Below are 20,208 nucleotides of genomic sequence, written 5' to 3' on the forward strand. Positions count from 1 at the left end.
GGTTTCCGACCACAGCTACAATAAAATCAACATAATCCTCCAAAGTCCAATGCCCCTTTTTGGAGAATAATGCTTGATTTTAATAAAATATTTCCTTTCCTCAACTTGGGCATTCACTCCAAAAAGGCCTCAGTCACTTTTAATTTTTTAAATATATACTTAAAAGTATAATATAAAGTTAAAGTATTATAACTTGAGCATTTATTTAAAATAAACCACTGTAATGTCCCCTACCAGTAAAGGGCCTAAAACCTGCAGTAGATGGTCTGATTGATGATAATCCTGCAATCACAGAATGCACATAAGACCTACAAGCATATATATATATATATATATATATATATATTACAGATCAGCACAAGGTATCCCATTCAAACATGCAGACAGAGAAAAAAGTATTATAGGCTAAGCAGGAGAGCATATATATATATATTACAGATCAGCACAAGGTATCCCATTCAAACATGCAGACAGAGAAAAAAGTATTATAGGCTAAGCAGGAGAGCATATATATATATATATTACAGATCAGCACAAGGTATCCAATTCAAACATGCAGACAGAGAAAAAAGTATTATAGGCTAAGCAGGAGAGCAAGGGGCTACTTATCTGCCAAATCCAAGGGCTGGTTGCTTCTAACCCCCTTGCTAGATGGGCAGTCTCCCTATACTTTCCCTGTAAACCTTAATACTTTCAGACACTTAGTTATCTTCTCTGTCTTGGAAAGACTGGCAGGGAGATTGTAATTGGCTCCTTGACTTCATGGGTCTCTGACCTCATGATAGCCTCTCGTTGCCACTGGTTACCATCTCCAGTGCTCTCTCCAAGATAGAGTTGAAAAACATTATCCTAATATTACTTAATGGTACTTCGAAACATATATCTAATGTATTATCTATTTATTCCATAGTTGTAAGCTAACAGCAATTTATTTATATCTTCAATTCTATTTGGATTTATCCTCGTCATTACTGCCAGATTTCTGCCTACAAAAATATTATAGTGAATAAAAGAATTGATGGTGTAAGTCGATTGTGATTCTGACAATAGATCTATATAAGTTATTCCTACATTAAACAGTAATACAAATTCACGTGTTTCAGATTGCAGTAAATCTGTATAAATTATTCCACATTTTATACAGTAATACCATTTCACATATTTCAGACTGTTATACTTCATAATTATAAGTATGAACACTACCAATTTTTTTAATATTTCAATCCAGTTTGTATAATAATTATTAGCATATCAAATTGAGTAATCGCTGGTTCTGAGGAAAAATTCCTTGTTCGTGGAATATTATAGGTCTTTTCACATGTGGTGGACTCCGATAATTTTCTGGCAGTATCGTTTTCCCTTACCTTTTTTTTCCTTCCCATCTTCGACTCCACATAGGCTTACTTTATTATGAAGGAAAAGTCGTGCCCATTGGGAGAGACGTGACTTACTCTTGAGTCACGTCTTCCCAAACTTAAACGGAATTCTCTAATTAATATGAGAGAAATATATTAATCGATTAATATTATGGGAAGATATTGTTTAATTAATCAATTAATATTATGGGAAGATATTGTTTAATTAATCAATTAATATTATATTGCTTGATTAATTAATTAATATTATATTGTTTAATCAATTAATTAATATTATATTGTTTAATTATTAATTTAATTAATATTATATTGTTTAATTATTTCAATTCATATTATATTGCTGATAGAAATAAATGGATGATTAATTAGTATTAAATAAGTGAATTAATTATTTAATTATATTTTAATTTTTATTCTTTTGTAGTTTAATTTTATTATTATTATTTTTTATTAAATTATATTTCAAAGTGGGGACATTACAACCACCTGACTTGCAAATGCACCAACGGAGCATCAAATGTTGAAATTGAATGTGCCAAGGTGTATCTAATGATGAGGAATCATGACAATGGCCAAAATGGCGACTTTCTAAAAATAGCAATGGGCTCCAAGTGTGGAGCGCAAATTGGGAGTTCAAAAATGCTTATGAAAGCGTCATTGCAAATCTCATTGACAACATAGCTCAAAGCCACAAATAGAAACAACAAAAGAATTGAACTGCAATGGCTCTAAGAAATGTGGAGCTTTGTAACCAAACACATTAGCCTATAGGAGCCCAAGGAATATGCTGATGATCACTGAACTGACTAGGCTTAGAGAGGGGACATTACATGCAAGAGAGAAGATATATTTACAAACCGTAATCAACTTCTTGTGAGAATTTCTAAATTAATTTTATTGTAAAAGTTGGATGATTGGCTACATCTATACAATATCAAGTGAAAATAAACCCCATAAGAACACGCATTCAAATCGTCAACGGTCCTTGTTGTCACAAAAGTTTGCACCCTTGCTGAGCTATCAACTCAGCAACCTTGTGAAACATGGAAACAACCCCGAAGTGTGGGACCTTGCACGAGGGGGTTGAATCTACGAAGTAGGCTGACCTCCTTCTCAATCCAAGTGCAGGAGTTGAACCAACTCAAAACTCCAAATTATACTTCTAAACTTATCCTTATAGCTTGTAGAGGAAAAGGGAAGAGAGAAATGCTTAAAATGAAAGGACGTGATGCACCAAGGCAAGAGATGTTTCTCTCCCCACTCGAAATGGCACAAAGAATCAACTGAAATACCTTGGAGATGTACAAACTTCAGTTGCATGAATGACCTCAACACATGTATTGAGGTTAGAACTTGCTGAATGTCAAGAGGCGAGTAGGTTTCCCACAAGTCACACCCAGAAACAGGTTAACACAACATATATGTGAAAGAAAGCCACAAACATACACTTACAATGAAGGTAAGAACACATACACAACATGCATAAGTTGAAGTAAGGCAAGAATGATGGTTTCAATTCATTATAAGGTCAATGGTCAAACTAGTTGTAGAAATGCAAGATAAATACAAATCTTCAAAAGAAGTAAAAGACTATAGAATAGCTAAAGCCAACAGGGAGAGAACCCCTTACAAAGAGGCCTAACTGTCTTTATATAGAAAACTGGTCACAGAGGAAAGACCATTGGTCAAGGAAGAGAAGCCTTGACCCTTGTGTGTGCAGAGGAATGTCAGTCAGGGAATGCAGGGAAGTGCATGCACCTAACATGGTGTACATGCAAGCAACCCGACCATACCTCGATAAGGCAATCCCAAGAAGAAAAGTACTTCTAGAAGATGGATTGCTTGACATTCCACAGTCAAAGCATGCAGGCATGACACGAAGGTCAACAAGTAACCATAAATAAGCATGGCCTTGTACTCCACTTTATGTAAATCCTACAAAAATCATTAAATGTGCCCCTGTAGCTCCACAAAAGAAAGTGTGCAAGTCGCAAGAGTTGGTGGAGCATTAAAAGCTTTGAGTGTTGATCACGTGATATGGAAGTGTTGCAAGTCGTTGGAAGTCGGAAGACTTGGGAAACTTGGGTTTCTGGAGTTTGGAAGAAAAAGAGACTTAGAATTTGGGAACTTTGGGATTCCGGAGTTATGGGGTTCCGGGGAAGAGAAGACTTAGGAACTTGGGAACTTTGGGGTTTCGGAGTTCTGGGGAAGAGAAGACTTGAGAACTTGGGAACTTTGGGGTTCCGGGGAAGACAAGACCTAGGAACTTGGGAACTTCGGGGTCCCGAAGTTACGGAGTTTCGGGGAAGAGAAGACTTGGGAACTTGGGAACTTTAGGGTTCCGGAGTTACGAGGCTCCGGGGAAGAGAAGACTTGGGAACTTGGGAACTTCGGGGTTCCGGGGAAGAGAAGACTTAGGAACTTGGGAACTTTGGGGTTCCGGAGTTACGAAGTTCTGGGGAAGAGAAGACTTGGGAACTTGGGAACTTGGGAACTTCGGGGTTCCGGAGTCAAGGAAAGGCAAAGGTTTGGGAACTTGCCTCTCGACAAGACAACACTTAACATCTCATGACTCTATTTGTTTTGGCTTGATCAATTGGGGCAGCGCTGGTCCATGGAACACATCTTTGATCAGTTCTCATTGATGGACCAAGGGTGTTATAAAATGACAACATTTTGGCAACCTTTGTGGGATGCTTGCTTGCTAAGCATGGAATCCAAAGCCTTGAGCAATCCATTGGGCACTGAGTCACTTGAAGGACCCAACAACATGTGCGTGCTAACACTTGAAGGGAAGCTGGAAACTAGAGCATGCATTCTCTTCTCTTAAGGAGAATGCAGCAAGTGCAAAAGCACTTAGGAAAGCAAAAACAACCTCTAATCTAATATTTACATTGCTTTATATGGAATGGAGTGTAAAAAAGCCATTGACTGGCTTATCAAAATAGCTGCCTTTCTTAACTAGCTTCCGATGCCCTTCATGCTTGTGAACAACCAGCCAGAAAAAGAAAAATGAGAGGCACCCAACAAGCTGTTGGGATGCCTCCTAAAGATTGAGAACAATGAAGCTCTCCCACATTTGAACTTTATCCTCTTGAGATGAATGGGTGAATTGAAACTGCTCTACTTGACGCTCAACTTCATGCTTAGAGGTGAGCATGGCTAGGGACGACTTACAGAGCTCAATCTGAGCTAGATGCTTGATTGAACACCCTCTTAAAAGTCTAAGTTCAAGCAAAAAACATTGAATTCGCTATTGTGGTCAGCCACCTTGATATCTCATTGGCTGGCAGGGGCTGGCGTTGATGATTCATTTGATGAAGTGTGAATCTCTTGTTGTTGTTTATGGCACTCTTCTAGTTGAGGAGACAATAGTCGGATGTGGATGGATGAGCAAAAAACTTCCAACTCATCCCAGAATTGATCTTCATCAATCTCCTCCATGCTTCACTTCGTGCTCGGAAACACCCTCACATCACAACAATCCTCATGATTATTGGGAGAAGTATGAAGCTCCTCCCTTCGAAACGTAGGTTCTATTGTGATGTTATGCATAGGTTGAGAGACAACCCTATGCATATCACCCGTTTCATCTTCCAGGATAAAAATGTGCTCATGCTCCTCCACCTCCAGCTCAGTCTCATGCTCATGTTGTAGTTCCTCTACGCCCTTGACTTCCATCTGCTAATGATCTGATACCTCATCAGTTGTGGGCATGTCTCTTCCTCATTCCTAAAGGAGAAAGGAAGCTCATCAAATAAGAGGAATGAATCCTCTTCTTCGTTGTCACCTTTTGCTTGGATAGAGGTCCATTGAGTGTGATTGACTTCAATCACCTCGTGCAACAAGCTTGACGCTTCATCCTTGCAAGTGTGCGAGAGCTCACAAATGGCAGGCAACACCTCCCCCTTCCTTCGCTCCCTGGTGCAATCAGCTCTCCATATCACAGGTCCGCCCTTGAAGAGCGAAATAGCATCAGGACGAGGGCTAAGTGGGTGAAAAAATTTGCAAGGGAAGTTGAGGCGTTTGAAATTCTTGCATAGAAAAAGACTCTTGAGGTGGGCGCCTCAATGAAATAGTAGATTGGGAGCCTCTAAATTTTGGGATGTTGAGTGTTGGAGGCTCAATTGAAGGCTTAGAGGGTGCCCCTTGTTTGAAACTTGGAATTTCAAACTTGGGCACCTTAGGGGCAGACTTTTCTTCTTGCATGAGCGATCTCTCCGAGCTACTAATTGTCTAATTTGTTCCTCACGGACAATAACCTGCTCTGTGAGGAACTGCTCATGTTGTTGTTTCTGTGCCTCTTCATGTTGTCGCTGGAGTTGATCTTGATGAGCAAGTTGAACTTGTTGTAGATAACTCTCTTGCTCCAGGTCGATGGCCTTGAGCTGTTCTTAGAAGCTCAACATCAGGATGTCTTCTAAACTTTTCACATTTTGATGCTGGCTACGAGGATGCAGATATTGAATGGAAGAGAAAGAGGCATCTTGGGGCTGTTGATAAACATATGATGGATGCCAAGAAGGTTGAGCAGGGGTGGGTGGGTGGTAAGCGTTTGAAAAATGCCCACTTGTTGTTGTAGCAACGTTGCTTGGAATGAAACTAAGAGTAGTCCTAGTTTGATATTGCTGGGAAGGAGGTGGATAATAACTTGCATATTCATGAAATGGAGGGGAAAAAGAGTGTTGCTCAAAATATCTTTCCATGACAGTAGTATAGAGAAAGCCAAAGCTTACTTAAAAGATGTTTCAAATAAGTGTAAAAGGTCTGCTCCAATTAGAGTGTTGGACACATACCAGTAGCGTCACCAAATTCTCGAACTACAGAGTTGCCAGGTGCTTGAAACGCGGCTCTTGAAGGTTGAATGTACTAAAGAAAGCACTAATCTTCAGCTTGACAAAGAACTTGTCCCATCGGGCATGCCAAAAACTGTTGTCACAAAAGTTTGCACCCTTGCTGAGCTATCAACGCAGAAACCTTGTGAAACATGGAAACAATCCCGAAGTGTGGGACCTTGCACAAGGGGGTTGAATCTCTAGAGTAGGCCAACTTCCTTCTCAATCCAAGTGCAGGTGCTGAACCAACTCAACACTCCAAATTATACTTCTAAACCTATCCTAACAACTTGCAGAGGAAAAAGGGAAGAGATAAATGCTTAAAATGAAAGGAGGTGATGCACCAAGATAAGAGATGTTTCTCTCCCCACCCGAAATGGCACAATGAATCAACTGAAACACCTTGGAGATGCACAAATTTTAGTTGCTTGAATGATCTCAATGCATGTATGGAGGTTAGAACTTGCTGAATGTCAAGAGGGGAGAAGGTTTCCCACAAGTCACACTCAGAAAGAGGTTAAGACAACATATATGTGAAAGAAAGCCACAAACATACGCTTACAAATAAGGTCAGAACACATACACAACTTGGTTGTAGAGGAAAGACCATTAGTCAAGGAAGATAAGCCTTGACCCTTGTGTGGGCAGAGGAATGTGAGTCAGGGAATGTAGGGAAGTGCATGCACCTAACATGGTGTACATGCAAGCAACCCGACCATACCTTGACAAGGCAATCCCAAGAAGAAAAGTACTTCTAGAAGGTGGATTGCCTGAAATTCCACAGTCAGAGCATGTAGGCATGACATGAAGGTCAACACGTAACCATAAATAAGCATGGCCTTGTACTCCACTTGATGGAAATCTTGCAAAAATCATTAAATAAACCCGTGTAGCTCCACGAAAGAAAGTGTACAAGTCACGAGAGTTAGTGGAGCATTAAGAGCTTTGAGTGTTGATCATGCCATCTGTAAATGTTGCAAGTCGTTGAAAGTCGGAAGACTTGGGAAACTTGGGTTTCTGGAGTTTGGAAGGAAAAGGGACTTAGAACTTGGGAACTTCGGGATTCTAGAGTTATGGGGTTCCGGGGAGGAGAAGATTAGGAACTTGGGAACTTCGGGGTTTTGGAGTTACGGAGTTACGGGGAAGAGAAGACCTGAGAACTTGGGAACTTCAGGGTTCTGGGGAAGATAGGACTTAGAAACTTGGGAACTTCGGGGTTCCGGAGTTCCAGGGAGGAGAAGACTTGGGAACTTGGGAACTTCGGGGTTCTGGGGAAGAGAAGACTTGGGAACTTGGGAACTTCGGGGTTCTAGAGTTACAGAGTTTTGGGGAAGAGAAGACTTGGGAGCTTGGGAACTTCGGGGTTCCGGGGTCAAGGAAAGGCAAAGGCCTGGGAACTTGCCTCCCGACAAGACAACACTTCACATCTCATGATTCCATTGGTTTTGCCTTGATCAGCTGGGGCAGCATTGGTCCATGGAACATATCTCTGATCGATTCTCACTGATGGACCAAGGGTGTCAGAAAATGACAATAGTCCTCAAATTGATCTGAGAAATATTATAACTTCTATAAATGTAAGTACAGTATTTTGTCCAAATTAAGCTACAAGTTTCTTGTCATGAAATTACAAGAATAGGCCATGAAATCATCCAAAATGGTTTGACGACAAGCATCGAATTTTAATAACAATTTATATGTTGGGGGGCAATCATCAGTCTTCATTCAGCAAAAATATACAAACTGATCAGTCAATTATATGGCTTATGCTAATTACCAATAAGTTATTTTTTGGAGTAAAAATTTGGAACTATATAGAATATGCTAGTTATACTCAGCAGACAATTACTTGTGCTTAAAGTAAACTAGTCAGTAGCATTTGGCCAACTACATTGCAGACTGACCTTATGGTCTTACTGCAATAGTTTCATCATGGAAAACAAGGTTACTATAGTCTATAACCAAACTTTAGTTTGATAAAATCATGTGTGTCAAGTAAGTATGTTTGAAACTGGTGAAAAATGATATAAATGATAGGCCTAATATCATTTTTGTTCTTCTCTCATATGAAGGTTTAAAGATGAGTGAAGGAAGTTGAAAATGGAAGGATATGGGCATTTAATATTGGAAGTTTGAAAAGGGGGTATTGGGACTAGTGCTACTTTTTGTGTGCTCTTAATAAGCTGATATTAGTCATATTCTGCTTTATAGGGCTAGTTTTGGTATGTTTTGTAAATTGATGCTTGTATGAGCCATATTTTTAAACTACATCCAATATAATAAAAAAGAGTTGAAGGATTAATCATGTGTTCTTTTGTTTGTGAACTGCAGGACCAGGCACTGTCGTTTGTGATTACTTAAGTTATGTATTCATGTTTCTATCTATTGCCACTTCAAACATGGTTGCTACTTCTTTGGCTCAAAAGGTTAGCTGCAATAATTACAAAGTTACCTGGGAATTGTTACTGGAAGAGAAATTGATTTGTTTTTGGTTTATGGAAAAGTAAGAAAATAGATTGAGATGATATTCCTAAATAGTATAAGTAGAACACTAGGAAACAATGCTTGAAAAACCAGAAAATAAATGGCTCTGAAACCATTCGGTTTTTTCATCTTTTTACTCAATTTTGAAAGTAAAACTTCTAGTCTTGAAGATGAAAATTATGATGGCAAGAATGCACCATCCTCCATTTTCTTATTGATCTCTGCGCACCTTTTCTGGCAGCTGCTGGATCCTACTGCTGCAAACAAAATTTAGGGGAAAAATTCTAGAACAATGCATATTCTTAGTGAAGAAACATCTTCAGAAAACTTGATGTTTCTTTTCTATAAACAATATTAATAAACATGCAATGGACTGGGATGTCAAAATCTCGTGACTGATTTAAACTGAGCTTTATCAAAGAAACCATGAACCCATATAGTGTTAGATGGGCAAGGAGTTTTTGAAACTATTTTTCTTGAATACATGTCAGTTACCTTCAAATTTTTAAATGTTCAGAAGAAGGAACTCCAGCATTAAGATTACCCTTTCACTGGTTTAACATGTAGCTTGCTATCTAGCTTTTTAGTTTGCTTACTATTGCATCTTATTTGTTCATTTAATCTTCTGTTTACTTCAGAATTAGACATTCGTATTTCTTTAACATGCAGCAATGCCGTTTTGTTCTTTATTTTGCTTAGCATTGCATCTTCCTTTCTTGTTGAATCTTATATTTTAACAGAGAGATTCCATGAATGGATTGAAATGGTGCAAATTTATGCTAAAATGTCATATGCTTCTGCCTGTTTTGAAATCTGACATAAGTTTTTGACATTTGAAGGATCCCCACCAAATCTGGTCCAATTTTTCTGATTTGTTTAGGCTTGCTGAATCAAGGTTTTTTGTGTTTTTGTGCAAGGTCAGGTTTTGAGTTTCAATGCCAATGATATTTTTTGGAGTTTGCTAGGAAACAAATGCAAATAGATACACTTGAACCCAAAACTGCAAATATAGAGATGACTGATAATAAAATCTGAAATCTGATTTATTTAGATTAGCAAATTCATTTATTCAAAATTAGAGAATTGAGACACCATGAACAAGAATTAGCATACCCGGAAGTCCAGCGCTCAAACACTTGAGGAATTTTATTGAAGAACTGAAGGGAACACCTGAATAGGGGCGTCCAGCTTGCTAAGGGGGCAACAATTGGTTTTATTTGCAATTACAATAATTACTGAAAATAAATAATGAAAGTAACAATGGAAATACTGAACCCTACGGCTGGCCTCCAGGGAAGACTTTCATCGCAGATTGACAATCTTCAATATGCATAGAAGCTGATTCATAAATTTATTCTAGATGATTGCAAATCTGCTGCTGATAATTACTGATAACACTGACATTTAGTCGAGGCAAGCATAAAGTTGTCTGAAATTATTTTTTGCAATTTCAAGAAAGAGTAGAGTTTTGTAAGCATCTAAGGATAAGAGGTATACAGTGATATTGACTATGTTGGTTGTTCTGAATTTCTGATGGTTAATAAAAGTAGTTCTTAGATAAATCACTGCAGTATGCCATGATGAGCTTGCTAATTTAAAGTTTAAATATAACCATATACTTTAATTTTGATAAAACACATTATCCTGAACAATAACACATTATCTCATTTTTAGAACTTATTTCTTTGTTAACATTCAAGTCCTTGGTCCTTGTTGTGGCTGACTCCATGGGAATGTGACTGCAGGATGAAGTTGCAATGCAACAACAGCTCTCCAGGTTGTTATTTGTAGCATTAGCATGTGGAATTGGGATGCTTCTCCTCACAAAGGCTTTTGGTACACCAGCACTTCATGGTATGGGTAAAGCAAACTGTGAACTAAAAAACATGTAGCTTCTATTTTTAATTTTTGTATGGGCAATACATCTGGGTAGTATATGTTTATGGATTCTCGCAATTGGATATAATTATAACTATTGCATATGATGAGAATCTCTTGCTAAAGCTCTGGAATTGAATTCCTGTTACATTTATTGCTTTCTGAAATTTTCAGCTTTTGTTGGCTCCAATAATGCCAGTCTAGTTCCTGCAGCAAGCACATATGTTCAGGTGAATACCAGGTTTGAACTGCTTGAGTGTAAACATTTTCTATTATAGCATTTCATGCTTAGTTTTTTATTCTCAAAATTCATTAAAGACGTAGCTGCCAGGCATAATACTTTTTCATTTCTATACTGGAAGCATGTTATTGGAGACACTGTATTTTATATTAAACAAAAAATACTTGTTAAAACATCATAATTAAAATTCAAAAATATTAAAGAGAATGCATCCAATCATACCAATCACATATAGCATCATATGAATGCAAATGAACTACCAACTGAAACTATATACAAGCATACGGTGTTAGCAAAGAGAAGCTAGTTTGAATCTGTACTTTATAAAATGCGCTACATCAGAATGGTCTATATCACGAGTGGCATTCACTTCTAGAAATAAACAATGCAATATGGACATGGTGCAAGTTGTAAATTCAAAAGAGGTGCAAATCAGATGTCTTCAATAGAAATGGGTGATTAATTTTCAATGGTTAAAGAATTCCAGCCTTGTTTGTATGTGTATTCATGTGTCTGCTTCATGTCTTAAGTGTATACTTCATGCTTTATGCATATTCACGTGTATGCTTCATGCCCTAAGTGTATTCATGTGTATACTTCATTACGTGTATTAATGTATACGATTCATGCTTAATGTATATTCATGTGTACCTTTTTCAGGTATGTTTTTTGTCCTATATGTATGTTTCATATCCTACGTATTTGCACGATGTTTGTCGTTTTCTTGACATGGATGAATGTGCCTTCCTAATCTATGCCTTATGTCTTGACTAGGCTTTGCATCATGTTTAATGTGTCTTTAACAAAGATTAGTCCATGAGTGTTCTTATGAGTACTTATCAAGGTTGCATGGGTATGGGGGTACTTGGCGACTGGTACTGGTATTGGTATAGTTATTTTTTCAAAATAGGAGATAGGGGTACTTGGAGACGCCAATATTTTTTTAATATAATTTAATAATTTATAAAAAATCTGAAAATATAATGACATTGAACTTTCAAAACAAGAATCAACGTCAACTTTGAAGTCTAAGTACACAAATGTGATATGAGTCAAATCAAAATGTCATACAATCATTGTGTCAAAGTTTCAAACTGATTACATATTGAAAATAGCTTGATAAGCAGCAAGCTGATAATCAGAAATCTTATATCTATCATGCACTCTTCTATGCCATGATCACCCATATCAAGGTCCTCAGCTATGAGGCTCTCCAAAAAGTCATCACTCTCAAATTTAGGTTCCTCGGATGGTAGAATAACAAGGGGTAAATCAATTAGTCCATTTGCTTCAACCACTTCATCCACGATGGCTGCAACTTCTCCATCAGGTGAAATTTGATCCCATTTTGTTGAAGGACCCTCATTGTATCTAGGATCTACATGAGAGAGAAGACGAAGTGAGCTATGAATGTACACTAGGTTCTCTGCTTTCTTTGATCTTAATCGGTTCCTCTTTAGCTGGCTATTTGTGAGAGAAATCATATTGCAAATGATTGCAATTCAGGGGCTTAATTTCCATGGTTCCACCACCATTATATTGGGTCTTTCTTTACTTTCATGTCATATATAGCTTCCACGAAACCAAAATCACTTCGTCCACGTGAAAACTTATTCCATTGAGTCCTCAAAACTAAAACATCTTCACCTTGGCTATAAATCTTTTTAACTGCTGCCCAAAATCCCTTCATTACCTCTCTATCTTGATGTGGAGCCCTCATTTTTGTCACTTCTATATCATACCATTTAGGATTAAGGGCATAAGCAACACAATGAAGAGGTGTGTTAAGTTTGTTCCATCTTCCATGTCCTTTTTCCTCTATCAAAGGAAATAGAGAAATATCTTTTGCATTTGTTATCTTCTTGACTCTTTCACACATGGAATCTATTGCTTCATAAACCTCTCCCAAACATGCCTTGTTTGAATTTGCAAATCCGATCACCTCACGTATGTTCTTAATAAAGTCCACAACAAACTTAATATCAACCCAAAAATGCTCATCACGGACTATACCTCTCACCTCAACCACAATATCTGATGTAGATTGCTTCCAAGCTGCCCATGCATCACTAACATCCGCGGAACAAAAAGCTCCTTTGGCTTCACAAAGATGGTCAAGAAGAATGAAGTAAGATGCAAAACGTGTATAATTAGGTTTGAGAAGTTCCACCTTGAAAAATCTATGATAAATGGCTTGTGTGTGGTGATGGTTACATAAGAACATTTGTATTTTTTTGCCCTTCTCTATGAGATCTGAAATCTATTGGAACTTGCCAATACATTTGAGTGCATTATTCAACGAATGCACACAACATGGTATCCAAAACATTTGTTTGTACCTTTTTTGCACCAATATGCTTGCGCCTTTACAAATAGGGGCAGCATCAGCTTCAACTTGGACTACATGTGATGCCCCCACCTCCTCAATGCTGTTACATAGCTGGTTATGAAGAAAATCTGCATTTTTTTTCTTCCCTTGAACTATCTATTGCCTTCAAAAAATAAGGCCCTTTGCTGCATGTTACCGTGATATTAAGTAGTGGACGATGCCTAGCATCCGTCCACCCATCCATAACAATATTGCATCCTTCTATAGCCCACACTCTTTTCAATGGTTCAGTTTGTTCCTCTAATCGAGTTTTTTCTTTATCGACTAGACTAGTGTGAAGCTTTGTATATCTAGGTGGTTTATAGCTTGCTGGTGCATTATTGATCGCTTGGACCATCTCTCTATAGAAAGGTGAGCGAGCAACATTAAATGGTATTCCATTTGCATAGAAGAATCGTGCAATCGCTGCATCAATTGCTTCTCAACCTTGCACATCAAACAATCTTCCAATGGGGTTTCAGCTGCCAATGTGTGGTCTTTTGCGAGCATGACTTGTTCCATTTCTAGAAGTCACACCCACTTCTGACTCTCTATTATAACTTTGAGCTACAGTAGTTGTCCTTGTTGTTGAAGCATGAGAGCTTTGAATAGAAACTTTACTATCAGCCCTTTCTTGTTCCCTCACAACATCATATCATTTTGACTAATTTGAACAACCTTCAACTCCATTTGTTGATAGGTGAAGGATTTGAGCCCTCACCCTTGTGTAGGTGCCTTTCCAATGCATTGGACAAAGTTTACAATGGATTATGTCTGTTCCACTTGTTTCTTTCGGCCCCAGAACCTGGTCAACATACTTCCATAGTGGGTAAAAGCCTTGCTTTCCTCCACCTGACATTCTACATGGAAAAATAAAAAAATTCAGATTTGACATTAAATTTATTACTAAATAAAATTGTCATACTTTAAGAATAATTTTTTTTATCTGTCCTGCAGTAAGACAACATATTGTCATACTATAAGACAAAATAATTGGAATGCAATCTACATTTTTTAATTTTATTTGCCAAATTTGTTCAACTTCACTATAATTTGTATTCAGTTTCACTATTCACCATGTGACTATTTAGTGCAAACTTTGTATACAAACTACAATATTCTGTATTAGTATTAAAATTACAAATTTTAAATTTTAATACTTCTAATAATCAAATTTTAAAGAAAATTGTGATACAATGTTAAATTATTAAAATAAAAAATTTAAAATATTGCTAATACTATTAGCACCGAAATACTGTTAATAACTTAATACTAATAGTTAATAAATAACAAGTTAATACTAATTTATTTGAAATGAATCAAATCTAAAAATTATTTTTTTGCAAACCAACCTGTGGAAGATGAAAGGTTAGTGAAGATTCCCATTGCAACAAAATAGTAGGGTTGTGGGCTGAAGATTCCGGTGCTTGTAGGTGTCTGCTCTTCCGGTGCTTGGTTGTCTGCTCTTCCGGTGCTTGGTTGTCTACTCTTCCCATGCCTTGTCGTCTGCTCTTCCTCTTCTTGTGGTGTCGCGCATGTGGTGTGCACATTTGCGTTTTTTTCCTTTCCTGTGGTGGTGTCGCATGTGGTGTTTTTCCCTCTTCCCATGGCTGTGTCGCGTTTTTTGATTACTTTTGTTGGTCATGTCGCCTTTTTTCTTCTTATTGTGTGTTTTTTAGGGTTTTTTTGGGTTGCATTTTTCACAAAAAAAGTGCTTTTTAGGTTTGTTTTTGCTGCGTTCATTGGAGACAACGGGAGACGGGCGAGAGACTTTGGGGTTGTGTCTCCTAGACACAGAGACGTCTCAAGCTGTCATGTCCCCTCCTTGATCGTTAGATACATCCTAAATGAAGTAATTATTATTATTAATTAATATAATAATAATAACGAATTTTATTTGGAATTTATTTATTTATTAAATATATTATTTAATTAATATATATTAATATTTATTACTAATAATATTCTTGAAATATTCAAATAAAAATAAATAATATAAATAAATAAATAAGTAACATTACATATCAGGTTATGGTGATTTCCAGATTACAATGATCATGTCATATTAAATAAATTCAGTAATAAACTATAGTGATTAGCATAATGAGAATCATGTGAAAAGATACGATATTAATTGGAGAACACTAAAACAAAGGTATCGATAGTTATGCATGACCATAATCGGTGAATATCTTAAAGTCTAATAGTAAGTATAATAAATAGAATTGATGGCAAACAAAACCATTAAAAAGAATTATCGATGGTTTATTAATATTAAAACAGATAGTCATATTAAAACAAGAGAATTAGGTATCGGTAATTAAAAGTAATAAAACATGATCGATAGTTATCGAATTGGTATAATCAAGAGAGATGCACTTATAGCCAGGACCTTTGGGTTTCAAAAAGATGTGACCTTTTCATGAATGGTTACATGAAAGATATATATGAAAATAGAATTAAGTGGAAAAGGAGGATGGTGTGTACGGAAAAAAAAGAAAAAGAAAATAAATATAAACTTTCTCGCAGCATGGATCAGATCAGATCAGAACTGTTATGAATTTACAGGCAGTAACATCCCTGTTCTGGGTGGTATGCATGGGGGGATGTGTTTAGTAAGTATGCTTAATATATGAGGCACATGAAACCTGATAATGTTGTATGCAGAATGTAATATTAATAATATTATCATAAACTACAAAGATACTAAGACTAAGGCATACATACTAAACAATTTCATATACTGTGGCGGACAAGATCTGACGCAAATCAGATCTGTCTGCCACTACAGTTACTAAGTGGAATAATGATAGTAAATGGGTAGGGAAAGTAATTTATATTATAGGCAATATAATCTGATTTGTTGACTAGTGACTTAGTAAATGGGTAGGGAAAGTAATTTATAGGGAATATAATCTGATTTATTTATTAAGGAATAGTTAAGAATATATGTTAATAATGTGAATTACGAAATGGAAATAATAATAAAATTGGCAAATGCAATATAAATATGATTAAATAATGAAGGCCATAGGGGGGAAACTCCCTTATGCTTAATGGAGGGATACGCGAATCCCTGGTTGGCAGTATATATATATATATACTGATGATCTATATGCATATATGAATGGCTTGGTTGACAAGTTCATCCAAGAAGAGATGGATCTGGCCGGTCCCCTCTAATGGACTTGGGTGATGAGGTATATCACCCAAGGCAAGGAATTGACTTATGGTCTGCCTTGGATGGCTTGGGTGTAAGAGATTACACTCAAGACAGGGATCGAATTAACCTTCGATTTCCTGGATGGCTTGGGTGTAAGAAATTACAAAACCTTGGTTCCTGGATGGCTCGGATGTAAGAAATTACATCCAAGACAGGAATCGAATTCACCTTCGTTTTCTTGGATGGCTTGGAACCAAGAGGGGTTCCAAGAAGGCTAGCCTCACAGCCGCCTAAGGGCATACTTTGTATGGCATCGTATCCTTTTTTAGATAAGAATTGTGATTAGTGTTAATTAAGTAATCTTAAATTAATTTGCAAGTTGATTTAGTAACAAATTGATGTATATGTTGTATTCTAACAATTTGTTTTGCAGGACAGTGATCCCTAACTAGTAGGGACATTACACAAGCCACGCCTTGGGCACATGAGACACATCCCAAGGGGTTGAAGATGCGTTTCCATGCAACATAGGTACTTAAAGATATTTCATGAGCCATATTCTTGCATTCAATTAAAAAAATGGGGTACATGTTTTAATTATCAAAACCCTTCCTTCTGCAAACATGAGTCTCACAAATAACAACCTAGGGACTGATTGAATATAACAATACCATGGAAATCTATAGGGTGCATGCCAAAGGGCAGGAAGGAAGAATGTGCAAAAATACCAATGATCAAACATCATGAAGTAAGAACTTGACGAGTATAGTAAGTTTTCTTATAAATTAAAAAAAGAGATGTGTTGAGAATAATAACTATCCACAATATACTTGTGACCATAGCAGGGTGCTAAGACAATAGCCATAAAATCATGAGAAAAGTAGTCTTCCTCTAAGGCACACATTTCAGTTTAGGGGATCTATCACAACACCCAAAAATCCTTGCCTATGGACATATATTATTGATTGATTGAGTTCAAGATGATAAACTTTGATGTATGACTAAACAAGTTTACTCTTTCTCTTTGAGAAATCAATTATCATAAATTAGTCGGATGACTTGACTGCTATAGTCTATTAAGTTTGATAATCGATCATGTACTTTAACCATCAATACTTTTCTGTCTTGGAACCAAACTATCATATGAACAACAGTACTTATTGTCATCTCTTTAATATTATATCAAAATTGACAAATCAAAACTCAGATGAGTTTGCCATGGTGATGTTTCACATGTGTTTTGATGTTTCAGATTTGGGTTTTCCGATTTGCAGGTTTTTGACATCAATGCCAAAGGGGGAGATTGTTGGCATGTTTGTGATTGATGTCAACTTTAATAATCGGATCGATTTGATGATGATTGTTTCAGTCTTATTGCATTAGATTATTCAGATTTGTGTTGACGAATATCTGCATAGCATCTGTTGTTTTTTCAAAGCTCTCATTAATGATGAAGACCAACAGTTAGAATATACAAAAAAATGATGGTTGATTTTACCTTCGATCTAAGTGTATTTATCTGTACGCATTATTCGACTCAGATGGACTGCATACATTGTGTGATATCAACTTTGTGCTCATGTTAAACCATATGAAACGCGGAGTTCAGACTTGTGGAAAAACGTTGAATTCAGGGCTTTCGAACTATGTTAGTATAGGGTCTTGTCTTGCTTTTCTGTTTATATGGTTGGAAGTTTGTCATAACTGAATGATGAGTTGTAACTTAGTTAGAGCTAATTTTTGCCAATTGGGTTTGATTAAAAAGAATTTTATTGAAAAATTATTTATAGTATTATCGTAAATGACATTGAACTCTTCTTTAACGCAAGGAAGTAAAACACAATTTTTGAATTTGGTTGACAGTTACAACCGTCTCGTTGGTTCTTCAAACCAAAGAAGCAAAAATCGCAAAAAAATCGTGATTAATCTTTAAAAATTGGGAATCAGCAAGTTAGCCCATTTTTTCCCCCAAAAAATTGCGATTTAAAAAAAAATCTTAAATGTGCATTTTTCAACATGCTTTGTTCGCATGCAAAGGCATTTAAAATGGTGGAAAATTGCAAGGAAACACAAAGATTACCCTGCACGATTTACCCCCACCGTTTTTCGTAGTATTTTCAACCTATTACAGGTAAGGCCATGTGATTTATCCACCTGAAGCCGTTGCAGGCCCGTGCGATTCTATGCCCTAGGGTTTTCCTTTTGTTGTATTCTTTATTATTATTTTTTCTTTAATAATATTTAACACATGACAAATTTAAACATATACGAACATGTTTGCTTTTGTAAAATTTAACAGTGATAAATTTGTTTTTTTTCTTAATTTTACAATACAATATTATTTAAATTTAACATTTATCATAATATTTAGCAATGATAAATTTGCTTCTTTTTTCTTATTTTTACAATACAATAATATTTAAATTTAACATTTATCATGAAATTTAACATTTAGGTAAAGTTAATAAAATTTAATTTTTTTAATAAAAAAATAATATTTAGTTAAATCAAAATCTAATTTAATTTTTAAGAAATATGGCATTGTTTTATTTTAATATTAACAAACATAATTATTTCAATTAAATTTGAAAGGTATTAATATATTAAATTTATTATAAAATGATAAAATTTAACATTTACAATAAATATATAAATTTAATATGTTTTTCCTAGATTTAAAAAATACATTTTAATCAGTTAAAATTTAATTTTTAAATTATCAATATATAAAATTTAACAATTCAAATATTGAAATTAAATTTAAGTAATATTAAATTGTTTTTTTAGTATTGACAAATGTAACTATTTCAATTAAATTTTAAATTTATTACAATACAATACAAATTTACATTTATTTTGCTTTAATATATTTTTTATACATAAAAAATCACTGTTTAATAAATTAAAATTAATTTAAAAAAATATTATAGTCAATTTTAAAATTTAAAATATTAATATATAAAATTTTCAATTAAATTTAAGAAATATAGTTTGTTTTATTTTAATATTAACGAACGTAATTATTTAAATTCAATTTTAAAACTTATTTTATTTTTCAATAAAAGTAGATGACCCACTGAAATTATATTAAATCTTTATATTTTTTACATGGTGTTTGGTTCAATGAGCACTGAAGGGGAAGAACCAGTAAAAAAACCCTTCAGTATTGCTCAAGAAAACAAAAGCCTATCTACCCATTACAATAGCCCATAGGCGACCCGAATACAACCTCGGATTACAACATTAATCGCATTAGATATAAAGGAAGCTTTGAAAAGCTTGTAGGACCCAGTGAAGAAGAACATCCCAAAATGAAGCCACCATATATCTTAAACAAAATCAGTGCCATCACCCCAAAAAGCCAATCTTCCTATGCACCACATGAGTCCAAGGCCCTGCAGAGAACAAAACACACAACCAAAAGGGAACCAAGAAAAAGCAATCCTGTCAACATAAAAATGATTAGCATACATATGCCTATCCATATGAGAAGTAGATAAGGATGGAGAAAACCCTCAGGAAACAGGGTGAGGCCAATCCATAAAATAGTCCAAAGCAAAAGCCATATTAGTAACAACATGATAAGGAGCCATCTGCACCACCAAATAAACTGCACTTTCCAATTCCTCAGAAAAAGCCACCAACCACCAATTTTGCCAAACAATCTCCAAATAATGCAGAGCATTGTGTAAATAGAAAAAAGAACAAAAAGAATGAATGCCATACCTACAGACCTATCCGGAATATAACAGAGAAGAAGATAACTGTTGTATGATTATCTTGTCATCATAAAAGAAAATGTCCAGCAAGAGACCTCATAATAGAAGATGAAAAATTCCCTCAAATCATACAACAGGCCCAAT

General features: G+C 35.8%; 1 protein-coding gene across 3 annotated transcripts in view; it reads left to right on the forward strand.

The window, feature by feature from the left end:
• Window positions 1–20,208, forward strand: part of LOC131070133 (protein DETOXIFICATION 46, chloroplastic) — a 214,964-nt gene that overhangs the window by 25,397 nt on the left and 169,359 nt on the right. For all 3 annotated transcript variants that reach the window (XR_009371584.1, XM_058005666.2, XM_058005665.2), the window contains exons 2-4: window positions 8,543–8,637; window positions 10,441–10,549; window positions 10,748–10,803. Coding sequence is in view for 2 of the 3 variants with exons in the window: in XM_058005666.2 (XP_057861649.1) it covers window positions 8,543–8,637; window positions 10,441–10,549; window positions 10,748–10,803 (260 nt within the window). In the remaining variant the exon portion in view is untranslated. The remainder of the gene's footprint in view (window positions 1–8,542; window positions 8,638–10,440; window positions 10,550–10,747; window positions 10,804–20,208) is intronic.

The sequence above is a fragment of the Cryptomeria japonica genome, chromosome 1 (genome assembly GCF_030272615.1).
Source record: "Cryptomeria japonica chromosome 1, Sugi_1.0, whole genome shotgun sequence".
Taxonomy (NCBI): Eukaryota; Viridiplantae; Streptophyta; class Pinopsida; order Cupressales; family Cupressaceae; genus Cryptomeria; species Cryptomeria japonica.